Below are 19,008 nucleotides of genomic sequence, written 5' to 3'. Positions count from 1 at the left end.
GTACAGACTGAGGGATGAGAGGCTGGAGAGCAGCCCCACAGAAAGGGATCGGGGGATTTTGGTTGACAGCAAACTGAACACGAGCCAGCAGCGTGCTTTGGTGGCCAGGAGGGCCAGCTGTATCCTGAGGTGCATCGGGCACAACGCCGCTAGCGGGTTGAGGGAAGGGATTGTCCCGCTCTACTCTGCGCTGGTGCAGCCTCACCTCGAGTACTGTGTGCGGTTTGGGGCATGGCAATATAAGAAGGATATAAAGCTGCTAGCGAGTGTCAAAAGGAGGGCTACAAAGATGGTGAAGGGGGAGAAGAGGTAGGAGGAGTGGCTTGAGGTCCCTGGGTTTGTTCAGCCCCGAGCAGAGCAGGCTGAGGGGAGGCCTCATGGCGGCCTGCAGCTCCCTCACGAGGGGAGCGGAGGGGCAGGCACTGAGCTCTGCTCTCTGGGGACAGCGACAGGACCCGAGGGGACAGCATGGAGCTGGGACAGGGGAGGGTCAGGCTGGGGGTTAGGGAAAGGGTCTGCATCCAGGGGGTGCTCGGGCACTGGGACAGGCTCAGGAGGTGCTCGGGCAGTTGTGCGGGACACACGGCTCGGTTTTGGGGCGCTCCCGTGTGGAGCTGGGAGCGGCCCCGCGCCGGAGGCAGAGGCTGCGGGGGCCGAAGGCCGCGGCTTCTCCCCCCCCGCCCCGCGGAACTACAGCTCCCAGCCCGCCCCGCGCCGTCCCCATGGCGACGGGCAGCCGGGCCCGGCCGGCGGGGAGCGATGCCCAAGGCCGGGTAACGGGGGGAGCCCCCCGGGGCCGCGGGAGGGGGGCTCGGCCGGGGGGGGCCGCGCCTCGGTGCCGGGACCCCAGAGCCAAAGGGGAGGCCGTGGAGGGGCCGGGGAAGGGGCAGCCGCGGGCGGGGCCGTGGCCGTGGCCGTGGTTTCGCCCTAACGCGCCCCGGCCGCGGCTTTCCCGGTAGCGACACGCTGTGGGACGCGGCGCGGGCTGAGGCGGAGCGGCGAGGAAGCTCCGGCGGCGATGGCGGGGCCGTGCGGGAGCAGGCGGTGCTGTGCGTGGGCAGCAAGCGCGGGGTAAGGCCGGGGCCGCGCCCGCCCTGCGCGCCGCTGCCTCAGGGCAAGGGCGGGGGGGGAGGGGGTAAATTCGGAAAAGTCGCGGCCAGAAGGAAAGCTCCTCGCTGTGCCTGGGTGACGCGCTGTTAAGTTTCCCCCTGTTAAAGCTGAACGGGTAACAAAACGATTTAAGTGCGCTTCGGCCGGTTTTGTTGTAATTAGAGGGGCTGGCACCCCGCCTGTGGTTCTGCCCGTGTCCCTCAGGCAGGTGTGAGCGGGTCCCGCCCGAGGGCGCCAGCTCCAGGTGCCACGGGGCGGGGGCTGTTTTACCTCATTGCCCCAGAATTTGGTATTCAGTAATTTCATATTCGTCTTTTGTTAGCATTTAACTGAAAAGTAAATCAGAAAATACTCGCCTTTTTGACCAAGTGAGTCGCAGTTATAAGAACACTTTTACTCTAGGAGTATTGGTATATATACAACTTCTAATTAACAACCTTTAAAATACTTTTTAAATTACAAAATGTAATTTTGGGGGGATTTACACGAAATTCACAGAGGTAGGAATTGACAGAGGAATAAAACTGTAGAAATGCTTGTCCCTTCAAAGTGACGTTGTACTCATACTCAGTGTCTGAATTGCAACAGTGCAGAGATATTTTTCCGTGTGTTCATCTGTATCTTAAGTATTCTTTTTATTTCCATCTCGTAATTAATAACTTATGCAAACCCTGTGGAAAGCTGGCATACTTCTAATAATTAAAGACTGTTAAACGGTTTAACAGAGTTGGTCAGGTTGATCACTAATGTCTAACTTTACCTACCCTGGTCCTATTGCTGTGTTTGTCATCTCCATCACTCTGTAAGAATGGTAGTGTAGCTTCATGCTGACAGAAAGTTGGCAGCTAACTTGCCACTATAAGGTCACAAACAATTACATGAGTTTATACTTTTCAGGTACTTTATTATTGGAATATTAAAATAATAATGTTTCATTTAGTGATAACTATTTACGCTTTAATGATGCTGCAGTAGACTTCTTTGTTTTTAATTTTCAGGGAAAGACCACTATTATACTGAGGTGTCTTGAGAGGTACGTGTGAAATTTTTAGAAGAATTTTTCAACTGTGGATACTTACAGGATAATCATAATAAAAGACGTCATAAGAAACAGTTGCCAGTAAAAGAGAACGGTTTAAAATACTGTTAACTAGTAGCAGTAGTCTTGAAATCTGGTTACTTACTTGCCAGGGGTTGATAATGATCTGTAAGCATTTGCATTTTAATGTTATTAAAGTGTGTGATTTTTCTGAATTTCATATTGTGTGATAATTCATAATACATGCATACAGATGTTGTCTTCTGTGTCCCACCGATCACTCATAGATCGAACTTATCACTGCTACCTGTTAAGCTGCCCTCTCCAGCATGAGAGTGCCGAAATGGCCATCGGTTGAGATTGGTGCTCCTTTTTCTCCTGTCATTGGCAACAACTGATAAACTGAGATCTGTCCTCTTGGAGTGTTTTCTCTGTATTGCTGTTTCTAAGCCACATTCTGAACAGACTGGACTATGCTATAGTAACAGTAGAACTATCCTTATTATAGGATCTTGACAAAATAATTTCATTTTTCCTTGGATAGGGAAGAGATTCCAAAGCCAACATTAGCTTTGGAGTATACCTTTGGAAGAAGGGCAAGGAGACACAATGCAGTGAGTACCCAGAAAGTATAGTTTACTTAACATGTATGTATGTATTTATTTATTTTATATACATAGTTTATTTTTATGTATAAGAATCTTGGGGATTTTTAGCTTATTGTTTGTGAGGAAAAACTTTTTCTTTTTTAATATTATCTTCTTAAAGTTAGCTATTTTAATTTTCTATTTTAATTTCCAATATATTTTCCCCTTCACTAGAATGCAGTAGACCTGAGACCAAAGTATCACACAAAGCAATCAGTTTCATTTTATAAAATCTACCTTGTTTGTTGTGTTTGAATGCTTTTATTTTCCAACTGTAGGAAGATGCACAGGATGCATGCCTTGAACTTTGTCTTTAAAATGTGAAATGAGTATAAACCAAGGGAGGTCTCTTACAACTGGATTTATGAGAGACACAGTCATCTCTGAGGATGTTAAACCATCATTAAGTTTTGGGTTACGTGCCAGTATCGCTAACTTTTGCACTGCAGAATATGTTAATGGGAATATTGATTCCACTCTGATCACTACACTGTTCAGCAGTAGTAACTATTGCTGCAGCTACTTGCTGTTCTATTACTGAAGCAGGGAGTGGAAAATCTGACTTGGTGTAAAAGATAAAAATCACTTAAAACTTCTCCCAGAAGCTAAATGCAAATGTAGAGATTTGTTACTCTTCTGATTGAGAGCATTAGTCTTGAACTACAATAAACTAAAAGAAAGGGATGAAAACCTGACATACATATATATTGTTAATGTTTTTTGTTAATTATGCTGCTTCCTGACTTCTTCACTCTAAAGCAGTCATTCATCAAGATGGACATAGGCATGCCAGGAGTATTTAATAAGTGTTGTATGGGATTTCTTGGACACGTTTGGTGTTTTAGAAAACACTGAAGTAATACATGTTATTGTTCCGAGTCACTTGCATGAAAACCCAGCTTATCAGAATCAAGATCTTCTCTTGGTGTTGCATGGAAGTGTGTGTTTCTAACATAAAGAAACTCTTTTGCAGCCCAAAGATATAGCTCACTTTTGGGAGCTAGGTGGTGGAACCTCATTACAAGAACTGATTCGAATACCAATCACTAGCAACAACATAAGGTAAGTGATTAATATTAATTACAATTCTTGTGTTAATTTCATCTGTCTTTCATGCAGAAATAAATCTCTAGACCACTTATTCACTAGACTGCTTATTAAAAATCTCTGGATTTTTAGGAAGTGAAGTGCCCACCCGATGAGAACAAGGTCAGACATGAGAGACGATGTTTCTGAGAGGGACTGAAACTGGTGAATTGATTTGAAGACAAAAGGAAGAAATTCAGAGAATGAAAAGAATACAGTGAGAATAATACGTAAGAGTGGTAGAACAGCCTAGGAAGAAAAAATGCATCAAGAAAAGAGAATACAATGAGGGTGTCATTTTGTGTTGTGTTTTTTTTTTTTTCTAGCTAAGGAAGGTAGAGTGGCAATTGGAAGGGGCGAAACGGATCAAAAATGTTACCTTTGTATTATGATGCATTGCTATATTTCTTTGGTAGTGAGCTTTAACTTCTATTAAAAAATAGTACTAATGGGAAGGATACAATTTTTATCACATACACTTGCTACTGTTCTGGCTATTGAGATAATGCTGTTATTTAGTGAGAGACTAAGATGGAAGAAAAACACTTCTAGCATGTGAAGCTCTTTGATGCTAGCAGGTCCTGGAGACAAAAATCAAGGATCATATTTTCATTAAATGAACTTAACTGAGCTCCACCTCTGTCAGTCTTCTCTCCCCATTTTATTGATAAAGGAATCTTCTGATGTGTGCAATCTTGAGGTTCTTTGATGAGTGAGCCACAGTGTTCTTTAAGATCATCTGTGTTCATAAGACAATATTTTAACGTATTTATTACTCTGAAGTTCTACCATCTCAAGTACTTAAGTATAGGAGCTTTTCACTGATTTTCTTGTCCATCTACAGTTAAGGAGTTTGCTTGTTTAAAAGTTCCATGAACTACGTTTTGTTGCACCAAGAGACTTTTCACCAGACTTCTTCCACAGTGTTTCAAAGTTAAATTGGACATTTATTTTGCTTTGTAGTTTTCTGATAATCACTCTAGTCTGGAATCCCCTATTTCTTGTCAGGATGGAAGTGGGGAAAAATCATTACATCCAGTCATTTTTCTGCATTTCCAATGTGTTCCTTCACATTTGTATTGTAATACTGCTGGAGTTTTGGGAGGCAGGGCTGTGGCTGGAGAGAAGTTTATATATAAACATTTTTCATTATAATCACCTTTAAAAGCCTGGTAATTGGTTTTGAGTGCTCTGAGTTCTTCCATTTGTCATTCTGTCTTTCAGAAGACTTTCTGATATGCTCATTTGAGGTTCCAGCACCATCCATGACACAGAATAATTCCCCTTAACCAGCTTTTTCTATTTAATATTACAAGAATAATGAAAGTATAGAAATCTCTAATAAATTCATGGTTAAGAAAGATCCTGACCATTTGCTGACATTGCTAATGGGGAGTGTAGACTTAAGAGATGACCAAGATACATGGCAGCAGAAGTACCCAGTCACACAGGTAGAAGTTGAATATGATCAGGATGTTTGCATATTTTACTTCTTTGTATCAAAGTCTCTGGACAGAAAGTTTTATATATAGAATCTTCCAAACCCTCTGATGGAAAGTTGCCAAAGTAATAGTTCTGAACAAGAAAAGATGGAGAGGTTTGCTCAGTGCTCAGAGCATCCTTTAAAGCCATCTGCCTTTGCTGTCACATTTGATTCTATTTTAGTGTTTGTATTTTCACATTTGTTGCTTTCAGCATTTGTATTAGAGTTATGGTTGTGTATCAAAATGTAAATGGTCTCAGGCAGTGAAAATTTGACCACATAATGCCTTTTTTAATAGGTCGTTTGCTGTAGTTCTTGTATTGGATTTGTCCAAACCTAATGAGCTCTGGACTACCATGGAGAATCTTCTGCAGGCCATCAGGGACCACGTGAATAAAATTTTAGCCAAACTGGAAAAAACAAATCCTGAAGTAGCTACTGAAATTAAACAGAGGATGCGGAACAGTCTGCAGAAGGATCATCCAGTAAGTTACTTCTAATATTTTCTCCAGATGTCACAGGCCTTTATACAGTTAAAGATAATGCTTTTGAAAATCATAAACAACTCTTTTAGATTTTTATGCATGACTGGAAATCCATTTGATGTAGATGAACCTGTTCACTGGAAAATTATAGCAATTTAATAAAAATTCAATAAGAGCAGAAACAAGGAAAGAAGGTTTCTTATATCTTTTTGTTAGATATCTAATGTGATTGTTATGGCATGTTACACCAATCAAAAGAAATAGTTTTAGAGTAGCAGTTTGCTTTTTCCCCCCTCATCTTTTTAAAATGAAGATGAAAACTAGAATGTACAAAAGTCATCTAGCAAGAGACTAGCTGAAGGTACAAATTTAAGCAAAGAATATGGTTATAACAGCCATCAACATGACTATATACTTTGCATTTATTTAAATGTCTATCACAAACTCAATGCCTTTTGATAATCTGACAACTAATTAAATTATAAAGTTTCAGAAATGTTAACATCAGTCCTTTAAACATAATTGCTAACTAAATCTCTGGAAAAGCTAAACTAGATTATGTGCAATAGAAATGAAAAATCATTGTGCATTAAACCTCTGCAAATGTTGTGCATATATAATGCATAAATAAGTATTCAACAGTTCAAAGGCTTGGCACATAAATCTAGTTACTGTAGCTTCTATAAAATGCTTCTATATAATGTAATGTAGCAAATGCTTATATTGAAAAGTAACTTTTCCATTTTTTGAGAAAGCAACCTATGCAACACTCAGTAGATTTATAGATTTACAGTATAGCATTTGAGCTCTGCTGGATAATGATTTTGTTTTTCACTTTTAGAGAAGGTATTTCACAAAAAGAAAATACCTACAAACACACTCAGCAACAAATCATGACCACAATGTCAACTTTACGTGTAGAGCTTATGAATTGGAAAACTGCAAACTTTTTTCAATAGTAAAAAGCATAATGCCACTAATTGCTTTGAAGAGAAGGCTTGTTATACTTGCCCTGTAGGGAACACAATTATACCTTCTCCTCTCAGATTTCCATTCAGCCTTCATTATCAAAATCAGGAAGGATGTAAACAAAATGTTATGTTGCTACTGGGTTCTCTTGAAACCTTCATCACTGTTCAGGGAAAAAATTATGTCAATTTTGTGGGAGGAAATACCATCTTTTATAATCAAAAAAGTAAATGACAGTTCAAGGAAAAATTTATTTGCTCCTTTATGCCTAAACATTCTTGTGATAAAGAAGAATTGATAAGATTTTGGTTTGGTTTCCTTTGTTGTCTTGTTTGTTGTTGTTGTTCTGTAGGGTTTCTGTTTGTTAGTTTGATTTATCATTATTATTTTTTGAAGGATAAGTTATATCCCATTAGACTGGATAAAGTATTGTTGGCTATGATAAAGCATAAATCTATCAAGTGCAGACCTTGTTTAAAGGTGGCTGGATGCCAGTTTTAATGTTTCTGACGTTATTTCTATTTATTTTTTTCTCAAGAAACCAATGCTTCACCTATTTATCTTTTTCAGTTCTGTGTTCTATGCATCCAATTTTAAATTACGGTAATTTTGCTCAGAGGTTTTACCTTGACAGTGTAGGGACGAAGCCATTATTTTTCCCCTCAAAGTACAGGATCTTCTGTATTTGCATCTTGTCATTTCTCCTGCATGTGAAGTAAGCAGGTTTAGAAGAGAACAGTTAGGTCAACTTCTGCTATGACTTCTTTCTTTTCCACTCTTGTGCAACCAAAGCAGCTTGACTGTCGTAGTGTTGACACAAGGGGATTGTCTCATTTCATGTGGACTACACAAAAGCCTTCCAGATATACTGATCGAAACTGGTGGTAGGTCTGTGAACGAATGAGAGGGTTTCGCCCTCTTCCCTTTCCATCTAATGTTGGAACTGGAGTATACACTGCAAAAGCCCTTTCATGGCGCTGAGTTTTGTGACTGCTCAGAGGGATTACTTCCTAACTGTTTACAAGCAAATGAAAGAACTGTAGAATATGGTGTGGATATAGAACTGAAGTTCATTCATCCAACTTAAGGTTTTGAAAGAATAAACCTTGTCTCCTGTAAATTAATGTAACCCCTTTCAGTTTGAACTGTTGCAATCTTCTACAGCTTGTTTACACTGCGTAACTGTCATGTATCTGTTCAATAGGATTACGAGTTGGTTGACCCTTTTCCCATACCCTTGGTGATTATTGGAAGCAAATACGATATTTTTCATGTAAGTCACTCTTTTACTTTTGTGTTTTTGTTGGTAGTTGTGACAGCAACAACAGTAAACTATCATTTTGTTCTGCAACTTTTTTTTTAGTGCTTTTTCAAGTTTTTACAAACAAGTGAGTAATTGCATCTTTTAGCAGGGAGAGGAAAGAAATGTGGTACTGCTGGATTATCTCCTAGGACTTTAAAAGCCCAAACAAATGCATACTCACTTTTGAAGTGGCACTTGATCATGAGAAGCTAGAACAGTCTGTTTGATTTTCTGTTTGATTTTCAGCTGTTGTGCTGGCAACTTCTGCTTCTCTGATGACAGTACATGGATACCAGGCCGACCCTCTGATTTAATTCTTTATTACCAAGGCTTTATGCTGAGCCCTGGACACTTTAAAAATGTAAAAATCAGTGACTCTCATATAATAAACACAGAACAACAGCCTAATGCCACTGGGGTCTACAGACAGACTCCTGCAAGCTTCATTGGGACCAGGTTTTTGCCTCCTTTCTCCAGGGAAGGCCATCTGTATGATCTTGTATTAAAGGAACATAAATGAAATGGTATTTCTGTGCACCTTTCAAATCTGACAGTTATTAGAATGTAAAGAACATATGGCCAAATGTTTACTGAAAGTTAAATATTTTCACAAAAAGAAGAAAATTCTTACTGTTCTTGAAGGCAGTACTTCTAAAATTTTAAAACAAAAAGAAACATAAATTAATTGGAAATTGAATACGCATTCCCAATTAAGAAACTTTTTCTAGACTAACATTTTGCCTGAATTATGCTCCCTCTGTAAAAAAGAAACAAAGGGAAATTGTGACATTTCTTTTCAGAGTAGGCTGTTACTGACTCTGTCTTACAATATAATTATGCTGACAGCTGAACGCCTCATATATTGTAGTCTAACTGCATTGCAGTTTATACAAAAAAAATGAAAAGTTCTAGCTGTTATATATTTTATTTATTTATTTTTTTTTTCTAATGCATATGTTCCAATATCAACTTTTTTTTTTTTTTTTTTTAGGAGTTTGACTCTGAAATGAGGAAAACAGTAAGCAAGACACTTCGATTTATTTCGCACTATTATGGAGCATCATTGGTGGTATGTATCTTCATTTTCTAACTAAGGAAAGAAAAGATGAGCAATAGTTATGATATGAAACAATGTTTTAAAAAATAGAAATGCAAAACTCTTAGAGAAAATAGGGCTTAATTGGTTTTACAATAGCTTTCTTAATGAGCTCGTATGTAATGTGGGTTACAGGGATTGGCAGGGGATAGATGAATATACCTTGTTAACAAGCAACATACCTAATTTCCAGTGTCAGCAAAAAATAAATAAAAATGGTTATGTGTTAGCCACTCAGTTGCTGTACTGACTTTACTATGTGGCTGGCCAAAGTTTTTGTTGGTATAAGGAAGCATGACAGGAGGAAGCGATTGTCCTAGGTGGCGTTAGAGGACTGCTCCCTTCAGTAGACCGATGAACGTAGGTCTAATGACCAGGCTTCTGAAGGCTAAAAAACTTGGCTCCAAGGGCATGTCTTTGCAGCAGTTTAGGTGTACCTGATTACCACACGTGCACTTTTGAAAAATAAAACCAGGACTTTTTCACAGTACTGAGTAGGAACCGCCAACTCAAGAGAACCATGAAGATGATGAAGTATTTATGTGGGCATAGAAACTGATCTGAGTTTGGCAGATCAACTCCTGAGTAAAGGCAAAAATATGCATGAATATGTGAAAAATATTTACAACCCAAGACAGCTGCCTCCTAGTTTCTCTCTGCATCCGAAGATGGTTCTAACTTTATCAACCACTATTTATGTAAAGCCTTTTTGTGATAGTGGCTTATTTTGGTTGCTAAACAACTTAAGTTTGCTTTAAATTGCTGTACTTACAGCATGTCCCTTTGAATCTATGTAAAATTGTACAGCTTTTGTACGCTGACATATGAATTCATCTTTTAACTGAGAATATTACTATCTTTAATTAAAAAAATAATAAAGTATCTATGTATTATTTTAGTTAAAAAATTAAAACCAGGAGTCTAAAAATTTTTGGATACCAATACTGATCCCCATTGAAATGAGTGAGAGAAAGTTCATTTCCCACAGGAGAGATCTGACTTGTTTCTTGAAGAACTGAATCTGTTAGGGTATGTAATACCTTAGAAAGGAATAAGCATTCTGCTTGAGAAGATATTCTGGGAGGTGTTTTTCAAGAAATCTGTACTGGTTCTGTTGCTATCGAGCTGCTTTTATTATGTGTGAACACTTTTATAGTTACTTATTACATTCCTAAGTGTTTGTGGTATTGTGGATAATTTTTAACGTAGTTTAAAATCTTACTAACTCATTAGTTTTGGGCAAAAGATTCTTGTATCTTAACATGCATGTTTCAAAAGTTGTGAATCAATATTTTAAAGTATTTTTCTTGCTATGCTTTGAAAGGGAGGGTGAGATTTTTATTCTAGTAAATCTAGGAAACATACATATATATATATATATATAGATAGATATATTTACTGGTGTCACAAATCAACCATGCTGTATCTGAAATCCTCTGTACAGATGACATAATATAGCATTTCTGTGATGGAAGATCATAATATATACTTTTTCTCATTTATGTAGTTCACCAGTAAATCTGAGGCTCTCCAGCTGAAAGCCCATGTTCTTATTAATCACTTGGCATTTGGCTATGAGAGAAGGTAACATAATTATTGTCCAATTATTAATTGTCTTGCCCAGAGTCTTGAAGTATTTAATAAAAACATTTGAATCACCAGAACACTTTTATTTTGTTTTTTATTTTCAAAAGTATCTTCTCTGCAAGATGCTTGTTTGTGGCATTTTACTCATGTCTCAGCTCCGTATCTCCGTGCAGAACAGCAGTAATGCCTTGTTTTGATCCCCAAACTGACAGAATAGAAATGTGGTCACCACTAGCATTGAATAGACTTTATTTACCTATATTTGCATGCAAAGCCCAATAAGAGCCTAGTCTTGTCTAGAGTAATGTAATGTTTTTAGTTTATTACTAAATGTTGGCTTATTTTCTTTTTTTCCGTTTAGTAAGTCTGTGTCAGTGGATCACAGCAAACCTCTATTTATACCAGCAGGCATGGACTCCCTGAGCCAAATAGGTTAGGACATTTGATGTTCATTGTGTTTCTTGTTTAATTGTTTTTGAAAATTAGAAAAAAAAAATCAAGCAGATACAAAGTAAAGTTGAATTCTAACACATTGCTGTCTGTTTTAACTCATCATTGAAGCAAAGGCTTAAAAAATTAAGACTATGATTCATAGTTTATATTATTGAGAATTATCTGTGCTGTTTTATGTAGTTTTATGAAGTATCTGGGCTACATCAAACAGTAATTTGTTGTGCTAACAACCTTCGATCTAAAAGAAAATATAATATACAGTACCACCCAGCCTGTTTCATGGTGGGAGATCAGTGCTTTCTCAAGTCATCTCGCAGCTTGTCACTGCAGAACATGAAATACTAAATTAGATGGATCGTTAGCCAAAATGATTTTGTAATTCATCTTGTAATAACAACATACTTGTATTATTCTGTGCTGTGCTGAAATCCTTAGGACCACCGCCCACCTCTGACAGCGATATTGGGAAGATGCGTGCAAACACTCCTTTGGAACTGTGGAAAAAAGTATTTGAGAAGACCTTTCCTCCCAAGGTAGGTGTTTGCATGTCTGCTGCACAGCTTCTTTTTTCTTAGGATAGTAGTAATTTTTGTCTATCAAGTCCAATGACTGGAATTTTGGTCTCATTTAGGAGTACTGTTTCCTCCAACTTCTTAAATTCATACATTTTTAAAAGAGAGGGATTGGTATGCAGTGGTGGTTTGGTTATTAGCTTCTACATCTTCAGTCACCTTCCTACATACAGGAATAATGAAAGCACCAATGTAACCCTGTTTTTTTCCAAAGTTATGCTGTTGCCTTTAATTATATTGAGAGAAGCTATTCTCAGCTCCATTTTTTTTTTGGCATTTTATAAGGTGCCATATGCCCAAGTGGCTAAACCGAGTAACAGGGACTCTCCAAGAGGAGAATGCTTCAAGGCTACAGCAAGCTACTTCTTGCTTTTCTTGTAGGGCGTGAGGCTTTGAACAAAGGCAAGTATATTAGAATTCCTTACCAAAATCTGCTGGTTTGCTATGGGAAGTCTATAGAAAGTGTTAGGATTTGCAAAGTAATTAGTATCTCATGGCACCTACACAATAATAAATCTTGTACATATTTCAGAAGCTTCTGGTTGCAAGATGCAAACCCCCATGTACTTCTTTTGAATAAAAGTAATTGCTGCCATTAGTAACAAAATCATATTCTATTTGACCTGAGCAAATGCAGGCTGGTGCTTTTTCCTGGTGCTTTTTCCTTGTGTACTTGACTGTATCACAGTTCAGTGACACAGTTCTTCGTCCCTGTCCATTTTTTGCCCCTACATCTTATCTGGGCATGCGAGTTAGGACTATCAAACTGTGCCTTGAGTTACACTTCACAAACTGGGCTTTTTCTAGTTTTTAGTTTATGGATCTCTGTTCTTGGTGAGCAGGTGTCTTAATTTACCCCTTCGTTACCTCATTCGTTTGATATCAAAGCCTACAAATTATTTCTGTTGGTTTGTGACCAGAATAAATTATCATCAAGATGCCATTCTCAGTTCAGTATGTCCCTACATGATAAAGATTAAATTTGTACTTCTCAAAAACAATAAAGGTAGTTTAGTTTTCACACAACTTTTTCTCATAGTGTTTTTAAAAACATACAAATGTCCTGCACCCAGTAACTCCTGAACCCCCCTCAGAACAGCTGACAGTAATCACTGGACATGGGATGTGAACATTGTCCGTATGTGTTCCTGGACAGTTGCAGTGCTCTGGCCATAGGAATAGACCTGTAAGTTATTAAAATTGACTTCCTGAAGTACCGCACAGGACTTGGTTCTGACTGTAACTTTAACGCTATGCCAGTTATTCAAATCTGCAGGTAGATATATCTGCCAGAAAGCAACGGATTTATCATCTGGCCTTGTTAGCTAATTATTGCTGACAACCAGAATGGTTACTGCCATCCGCTTGTATCTCTGTGCCATAAATTGTGGAACCTTAGCAGATGCAGTGTGAAGTTAGACACCATTTCCTGGCCCTTTCTAAAGGGTAAGATAATTCCAAGTAACAACCCCTTACGCAAAAAACAAGCATTTGGGCCATTTAAGTGCACGGCTTGAATGTTTTTAGATATGTCCGAATACATTTCTCATCTTGCAGGGTCCTTCAGTGTCCTAAGGTAAGCAGTGAAATTAAAGATTTTCCAAGTAGATTTCCATTCTTTTTTGGTTCCAAAATACGCTTTAACATTTGAAGTGGTTTTATGCATTTGGAATTCCTTTTCCCATCATCTCTTCTAATGACTATTTTAATTCTGCTTTATTTTATTCTGTTATTTGTATGAGTGAGGAGACATGCAGTACAAAATTTTAAAAAATCTTATTTAATAATTTTTCTTTCTATTACTGTATTTTCTTTTTTTTGGAGTTAAACTTATTGCTCTTTCAAGTTTCAAAAGAGGCCAAAAGATCGTAATTAACTCTTGTAGTGCTTCTCAGATACTGCAATAATGTTTCTGGTAGCTTCAAATGAAGCACGGTCTTGAGTATTAAAGCTCCTGGCGTAAGTACCCTTGTCTATACCCAAATATCACGGGCCAGAAAGGTTATTTGCTTTTTGAGGAGAGAATAATAAACAACCACCCAGTAAGAATATTTTTCTTCATTTAAGATCTAGCTGCACTGTTCTTTTCTTATCCATTATCAATCCAAGACAATGTATTATATTTTATCTAATCTGTGACCTTCAATTTTCTTCCATAAATGCAGAATTTTAATGCCTTTCTATTACAAGCATAATGCTTCCATTAGATGTATAGCATGGTGGCATCTTGTTAACGTTTACCCTGTGTGTTTCTCTCGTTTCTTCTTCTAGAGTTTCTATGATTTACAAGCTACCAAAGACCCTGGACAGGATTCACAATATGCAGAGCATGAAGTTGATGTCATGAGAGCTCAGAAAAACCAGGTGTGTTGTTGTTCAATTGCTCTTCACAGTCAGGTATTCCAGAGACACAAGCATTGCCGAATTGTAGAATATACATGTATCACCCTTTTGCCTTTAAATAATTTCAACTTTTCTTCAAGAACTCTTCAGTTTGGATATGTTGTGTTTTTTGTTGCTGTTGGTGGTGGTAGCCATGTAGTGGGTAGAGAATTGTTAGATTTCAAAAGCTTTGTCTCTTGTGGTTTCTTTGGGAGTAATTAAAACTTCCTCTCTAGCTCTCTTCCAGAATTATTTCTGTAGAACAATATTGAAACAAAGCAGTGAAACTTTCTTGGCAGTAATTTATTCATTTCTGCACCCTGTGCTCTCATTTGGGCGTTGGTTAGCAGAATTCATTAGTAGCGAATTAACACACACTGTGTGATGAACTAGGCTAATGCTACGGCACTGCCACATAGATATCGATGTATAACACCACACAAAGTGAAAACGTAGGTTTTACCAATATCATAGGTATGGGCCTGTTAAACTTAATCCAAGATTTATATAGTTTTCTTTGTTTGGAAAGAATATTGCATACTTAGTCTGGAAATTCTGTATTTCCTGTAGATTCATTTGTTTCATGTGCAGAAAATTCATTGCTAGAATGACTGAGAAATGTTTCACTATTTTCAGAAGTTCTGTGTGGGCTATCTGCATGTCATTTAACTTTTGTGTACTAAGTTACTGTGCTTAAAAGAGGTTTTAATAACAGTGGTTAAAGATGATGGGTAGGGGAGACCTTTCAAAGATGGAGTGTACCAACCTTGGTCTCACATACTTTTTACAAACCACTCCTCTTAAGATGAAAGGCAGTTTTACTGAGGTGCGCTGCAGTCAATCTCAATGAACCCTAGAATACCACAGCAAATTTCTTCTTTTCATGCTTGTAAAAAGAAAGCCAAAGGATCAGATTATTACTGCTATCAAGTTTTTATGGAGTTTGGTTAGATTGCATAAGGCCATAAACCTTTAGTTACCTGATCCAAAGAACTGCATTAATAATGTAAAAGAATAAAGCCATTTCAAGAATCCTATGCAGTCTTTGAACTTGCACATTACCTGTAATATCCTGTTAATGTGGGCATCAATTCTGAATTTGTTACATCAAGAGCAGTCTTAGATAACATTGCAATTTGTAAAGCATGCGGCTTTGGGAATTTATAATGTAATCTTATACTCAATATATCTATCTCAATATGACTTTATGGTGTATGTTTTGAGATAATACTTCTGTCTTGCAAAAAAAGTTACTGGTCTGTGTTGATTAAATCATACAGGAAATTATTAATTTTTCTGGTTTTAAACAAAAGAGACAGGCTTTTAGAACACTAATCTGTTCAAGGGCACTGCAAACCAGCATAGCTTCTTTTAGTTGGACTGCTACAAATAATTTGAGTATTAAAGAGAAAATTACTTTTGTTATCTACAGCTATTTTCTAAACCTCTTTATTGTAAGGTTCAGTTATTACAAGATTATTTGCATATTATTAATTTTGTTAAAGCAAAATTTTAAACGCATCATAAGTCTGACATTCTCTTTGGAGTTTCATGCTATCTATTATTAGGAGGAACAGTATATTAAAATGTTTACTATGTAACATATTGCTAATGAAATCATGGGATATAATGCAATGTGAAAGTTTCATATAATGACAGGGTACATATTGAAGTCATTTAAGTGCACGTTATTTTATTCGGTTAAGTAATGTGCTACTTTGGACTATAGATGATCACAAGTTTGCTTGTTTATCTCAAAGATAAGCTTATAGGGGAAAAAAATAAATGCAAATGTAGCAACAGGAAAAAAAATACAGTCTATTATGGCATCTGATAGAACAATGTGCATGACTAAGTGAAATTTCAGCCTTAGTCAGGACTGGCAAATAATCCTGTAATTCATTTCTAGATAACTGTGGCAAATGCAAAGTTCAGTAAAAATCCAGGCTGTTTCTCTATTGCCTTCCACTTGTGAGGAACCTTTTCAGTGTCTTAGCATTGGATGCAGCCAGTTTTAAAATGCATCCTTGTAGTTTGGATAATATAGTCCTATTTCCAGGGATTTCCAAGTTTGTTTGAAGTCTGGTTGAAGAGTTTGTCTGCAGCTAGTGTTTGTGAAGAAATAATGTGCCTTTTCAGAGCTGGCTACAATGATTCTTACCGTAAAATCAGCTTTCAGAAGTATACACTCTAGCAGCATAAAAGGTAAAATTGAGTATAAAATTAGAAGACAGATTTTTAAAAAATAAATACAGCAACAGGAAAGTACCTGGCTCGCTCTCCCATACTAGCTGTCAGCAAGTATTTATCCGAGATGCTTTGTGGCTGTAGATGTTAGAGTTCAGCTTATCAGCACTCAGTCACGGGAATGTTTTCTTTTAGACTTCAGATTATTTTGGTTCCTTAATACTTTCCAAAGCGAACAATGAGACATACCATGCTATTACTAAACCTTTTTGCTCTGAAAAACTCTGGGGCTACCCTTACATTGTGCCTTTGTTCAAGACAGAGCACGTCTCTCTTATTCAACTCTGTCTTTCCAGTATTCTTTTCAGGAAATTATTTTCTTTTTTCATATGCCACAGACATAGAAAGTGCAGATTTACGATTTACGTCAAACAGTGCTATTGCAAATGTTTACTTTTTTTTATTCTCTGGAGTTAAGCTATGAGAGTGAATATAGCACCCAGCATCTCTCTGGAATTTACATAAAGGATAGAAATCCTTTATTATCTGGACATTTAACTGCACCTTCATTCATGGAAGCGGATGATAGAGCTAACCTTGAGCTGAGAACCAGATAGCCTCCCAGTCAGGTACTTAAGGAGTCAGCGTCACGCAGTGCTAAAGTTTGTACCAACAAGTCATTGTTACACAAATATATGACGTTAAGGATTGATGCCAGTTTTAGCTGAAGCCTAGCACTGTAAGTACTCAAAAATATAGTAATAATAAATTTAAAAAAAGAATTAGATACCTGGTACCATTTGGTGTTAGCTTACAAGAAGTAATGGCAACATTTCTCCAAGAACAGGGCTGTAAATTCTTAAAACGGGAAGGGAAAAAACCTGCTAATATGAAATTCACTGTATGTAGAATAAGGTTAAAATATACTCTGTCACTAGTCCTTTAATCAGTCAGGCAAACATCAAATTTATCTGTAATTCATGCAACTGCTGTTTTGTTTTGGTTTAAGATTCTGGATTGAAAACAGCTCTGTTGCTCACAAAATACAGTTCTAAGACATCTTTCAAGGAAGTATAGCCCTATTTTTCCCTGATAGGAATGGCCTAATGAACCAGGTCATTCACAGCTGGAAATCATCTTTGGTGTCAGGTCTGCCATGGCTAATTAGACTCCATGAGTGTCTGATCGCGATCGGGACTCAATAAACCCACATGAGAGCCAGTCCTATTTCTTCCACATAGTGCTCTGCTATGACCAGGTTGCAGAACTTCAGGAGACTATTTTAATCTTTAAGCAAAATACAGGACTTCGTACTGTGCAATGAACCTCCTTGGTTAGGCCAGTGGTGCTGGGCAGAGCAGTACGACACTCACCTTATCATCTTATCACCTTATGCATCAGGAGCATCTCGTTTCCTCCAGACGGGAAGTGCTAGGCTTCATATTATGAAGGAAAAGTTATGCAGGGTTGTACTCAGCTGCCAAGAATAAGCTTTTTTTTTTTTTTTCCACAAGAAAACATGCCCAAATGGGTCCAACATAAGCTTTTTTTTCTTTCTTTCTTTAAATGTTGGTTTAATAGCCTTGTTAGAGCACTGTTATTGAACTTGCTACTGAAGTTCAGTGGGTTAAGATCTTTAATCCTTGTTTCAGTATTGTTGCTTTTTACCCTGTTCCAGATTGAGGGCAAATTCAGTAAGAAACTGCATTTAAAAAAAGGAAGTTAAAGTCACAAAAAGCCAGTCCCTCAGAACTGGGGAAATGCAACGATTAAGGCTTTTCCTACAGTCTTAATTTTTCCTCCTTGTTTGTGGACATTATGGTATTGTCTTTAATTACATGATCATACACTATTTTGCTGATGTCTCAATTCAATTGTTCAGTATTTCTTTTCATCATCCTTATTCTTTGTGTACCTTATTTCTCAACCTGCCATTCAGACACTTCAATGAACACAAAAGTATTAATTTTTTTCTCTGAGAATGTGTAGTAACGTTATCTTATCTGAGTGCCTCACAAACATCAGGTAAGTCTTTATTCTCAATCCCTTTATGAGATAGGTGTGATCTTCCCCAGTTGACAGATGAAGAATTTACAGAAATACAGAAGTTTTAAGTTTTCCTTTTTTTAAAAAATAAAAAAAAAGAAAGAAAAAAAATCCCCTTTATGCCAGTGTTGAGACATCTAGGACAAGTTGCTAGCACACTAGTAATGTTTAAAGCATTCAAAGCTCATTGAAGGCTTATTTAAATTGCAATTGTTAATGCTTCCGTAAAGCCAATCTGTGTGCCCTGCACTTGGTACCCAGGAAAGAAAGGAAGCTTAATACTATCTTTAAACATTTTGGCTTATTTGGGGAGATACTTTTTTGCAGGATGTTCTTTTAGGTTGGAGAGAAGAACTCTTAGCTGATTATATAACTACAGTATATTTCAGAAGTCTGCTTATGCTTGGTATATGGGACTTCACAAGCAGGAAGGTAGGGTTTGTCAAAATTGTCTCTGGAATGCTGTTGAAGTTATATCTTATTTATTTATTTTTTTTCATTGCTGACCTATAGAAATCTATTTTAGTTTGTTTTACACCAGAACTAAGGAAGTAGCCTTTCCT

At 37.7% G+C, this 19,008-nt stretch overlaps 1 protein-coding gene across 1 annotated transcript in view; it reads left to right on the top strand.

The window, feature by feature from the left end:
* Positions 1–759: 759 nt before the first annotated feature.
* The window catches only part of DYNC2LI1 (dynein cytoplasmic 2 light intermediate chain 1), a gene marked incomplete at both ends in the record, with an annotated part of 50,260 nt that continues 32,011 nt past the window's right edge, over positions 760–19,008 (top strand). Inside the window, 12 exons of the mRNA XM_084284541.1 lie at positions 760–773; positions 960–1,071; positions 2,109–2,143; positions 2,694–2,763; positions 3,770–3,858; positions 5,664–5,850; positions 8,024–8,092; positions 9,114–9,191; positions 10,726–10,802; positions 11,167–11,237; positions 11,694–11,791; positions 14,102–14,194. Coding sequence (XP_084140667.1) covers positions 760–773; positions 960–1,071; positions 2,109–2,143; positions 2,694–2,763; positions 3,770–3,858; positions 5,664–5,850; positions 8,024–8,092; positions 9,114–9,191; positions 10,726–10,802; positions 11,167–11,237; positions 11,694–11,791; positions 14,102–14,194 — 993 coding nt within the window. The remainder of the gene's footprint in view (positions 774–959; positions 1,072–2,108; positions 2,144–2,693; positions 2,764–3,769; positions 3,859–5,663; positions 5,851–8,023; positions 8,093–9,113; positions 9,192–10,725; positions 10,803–11,166; positions 11,238–11,693; positions 11,792–14,101; positions 14,195–19,008) is intronic.

The sequence above is a fragment of the Netta rufina genome (assembly GCF_964035555.1).
Source record: "Netta rufina genome assembly, chromosome: 3".
Lineage (NCBI taxonomy): Eukaryota > Metazoa > Chordata > Aves > Anseriformes > Anatidae > Netta > Netta rufina.
Note: the sequence above shows the minus strand (reverse complement) of the source record. Positions and strands in the feature narration are given on the sequence as shown.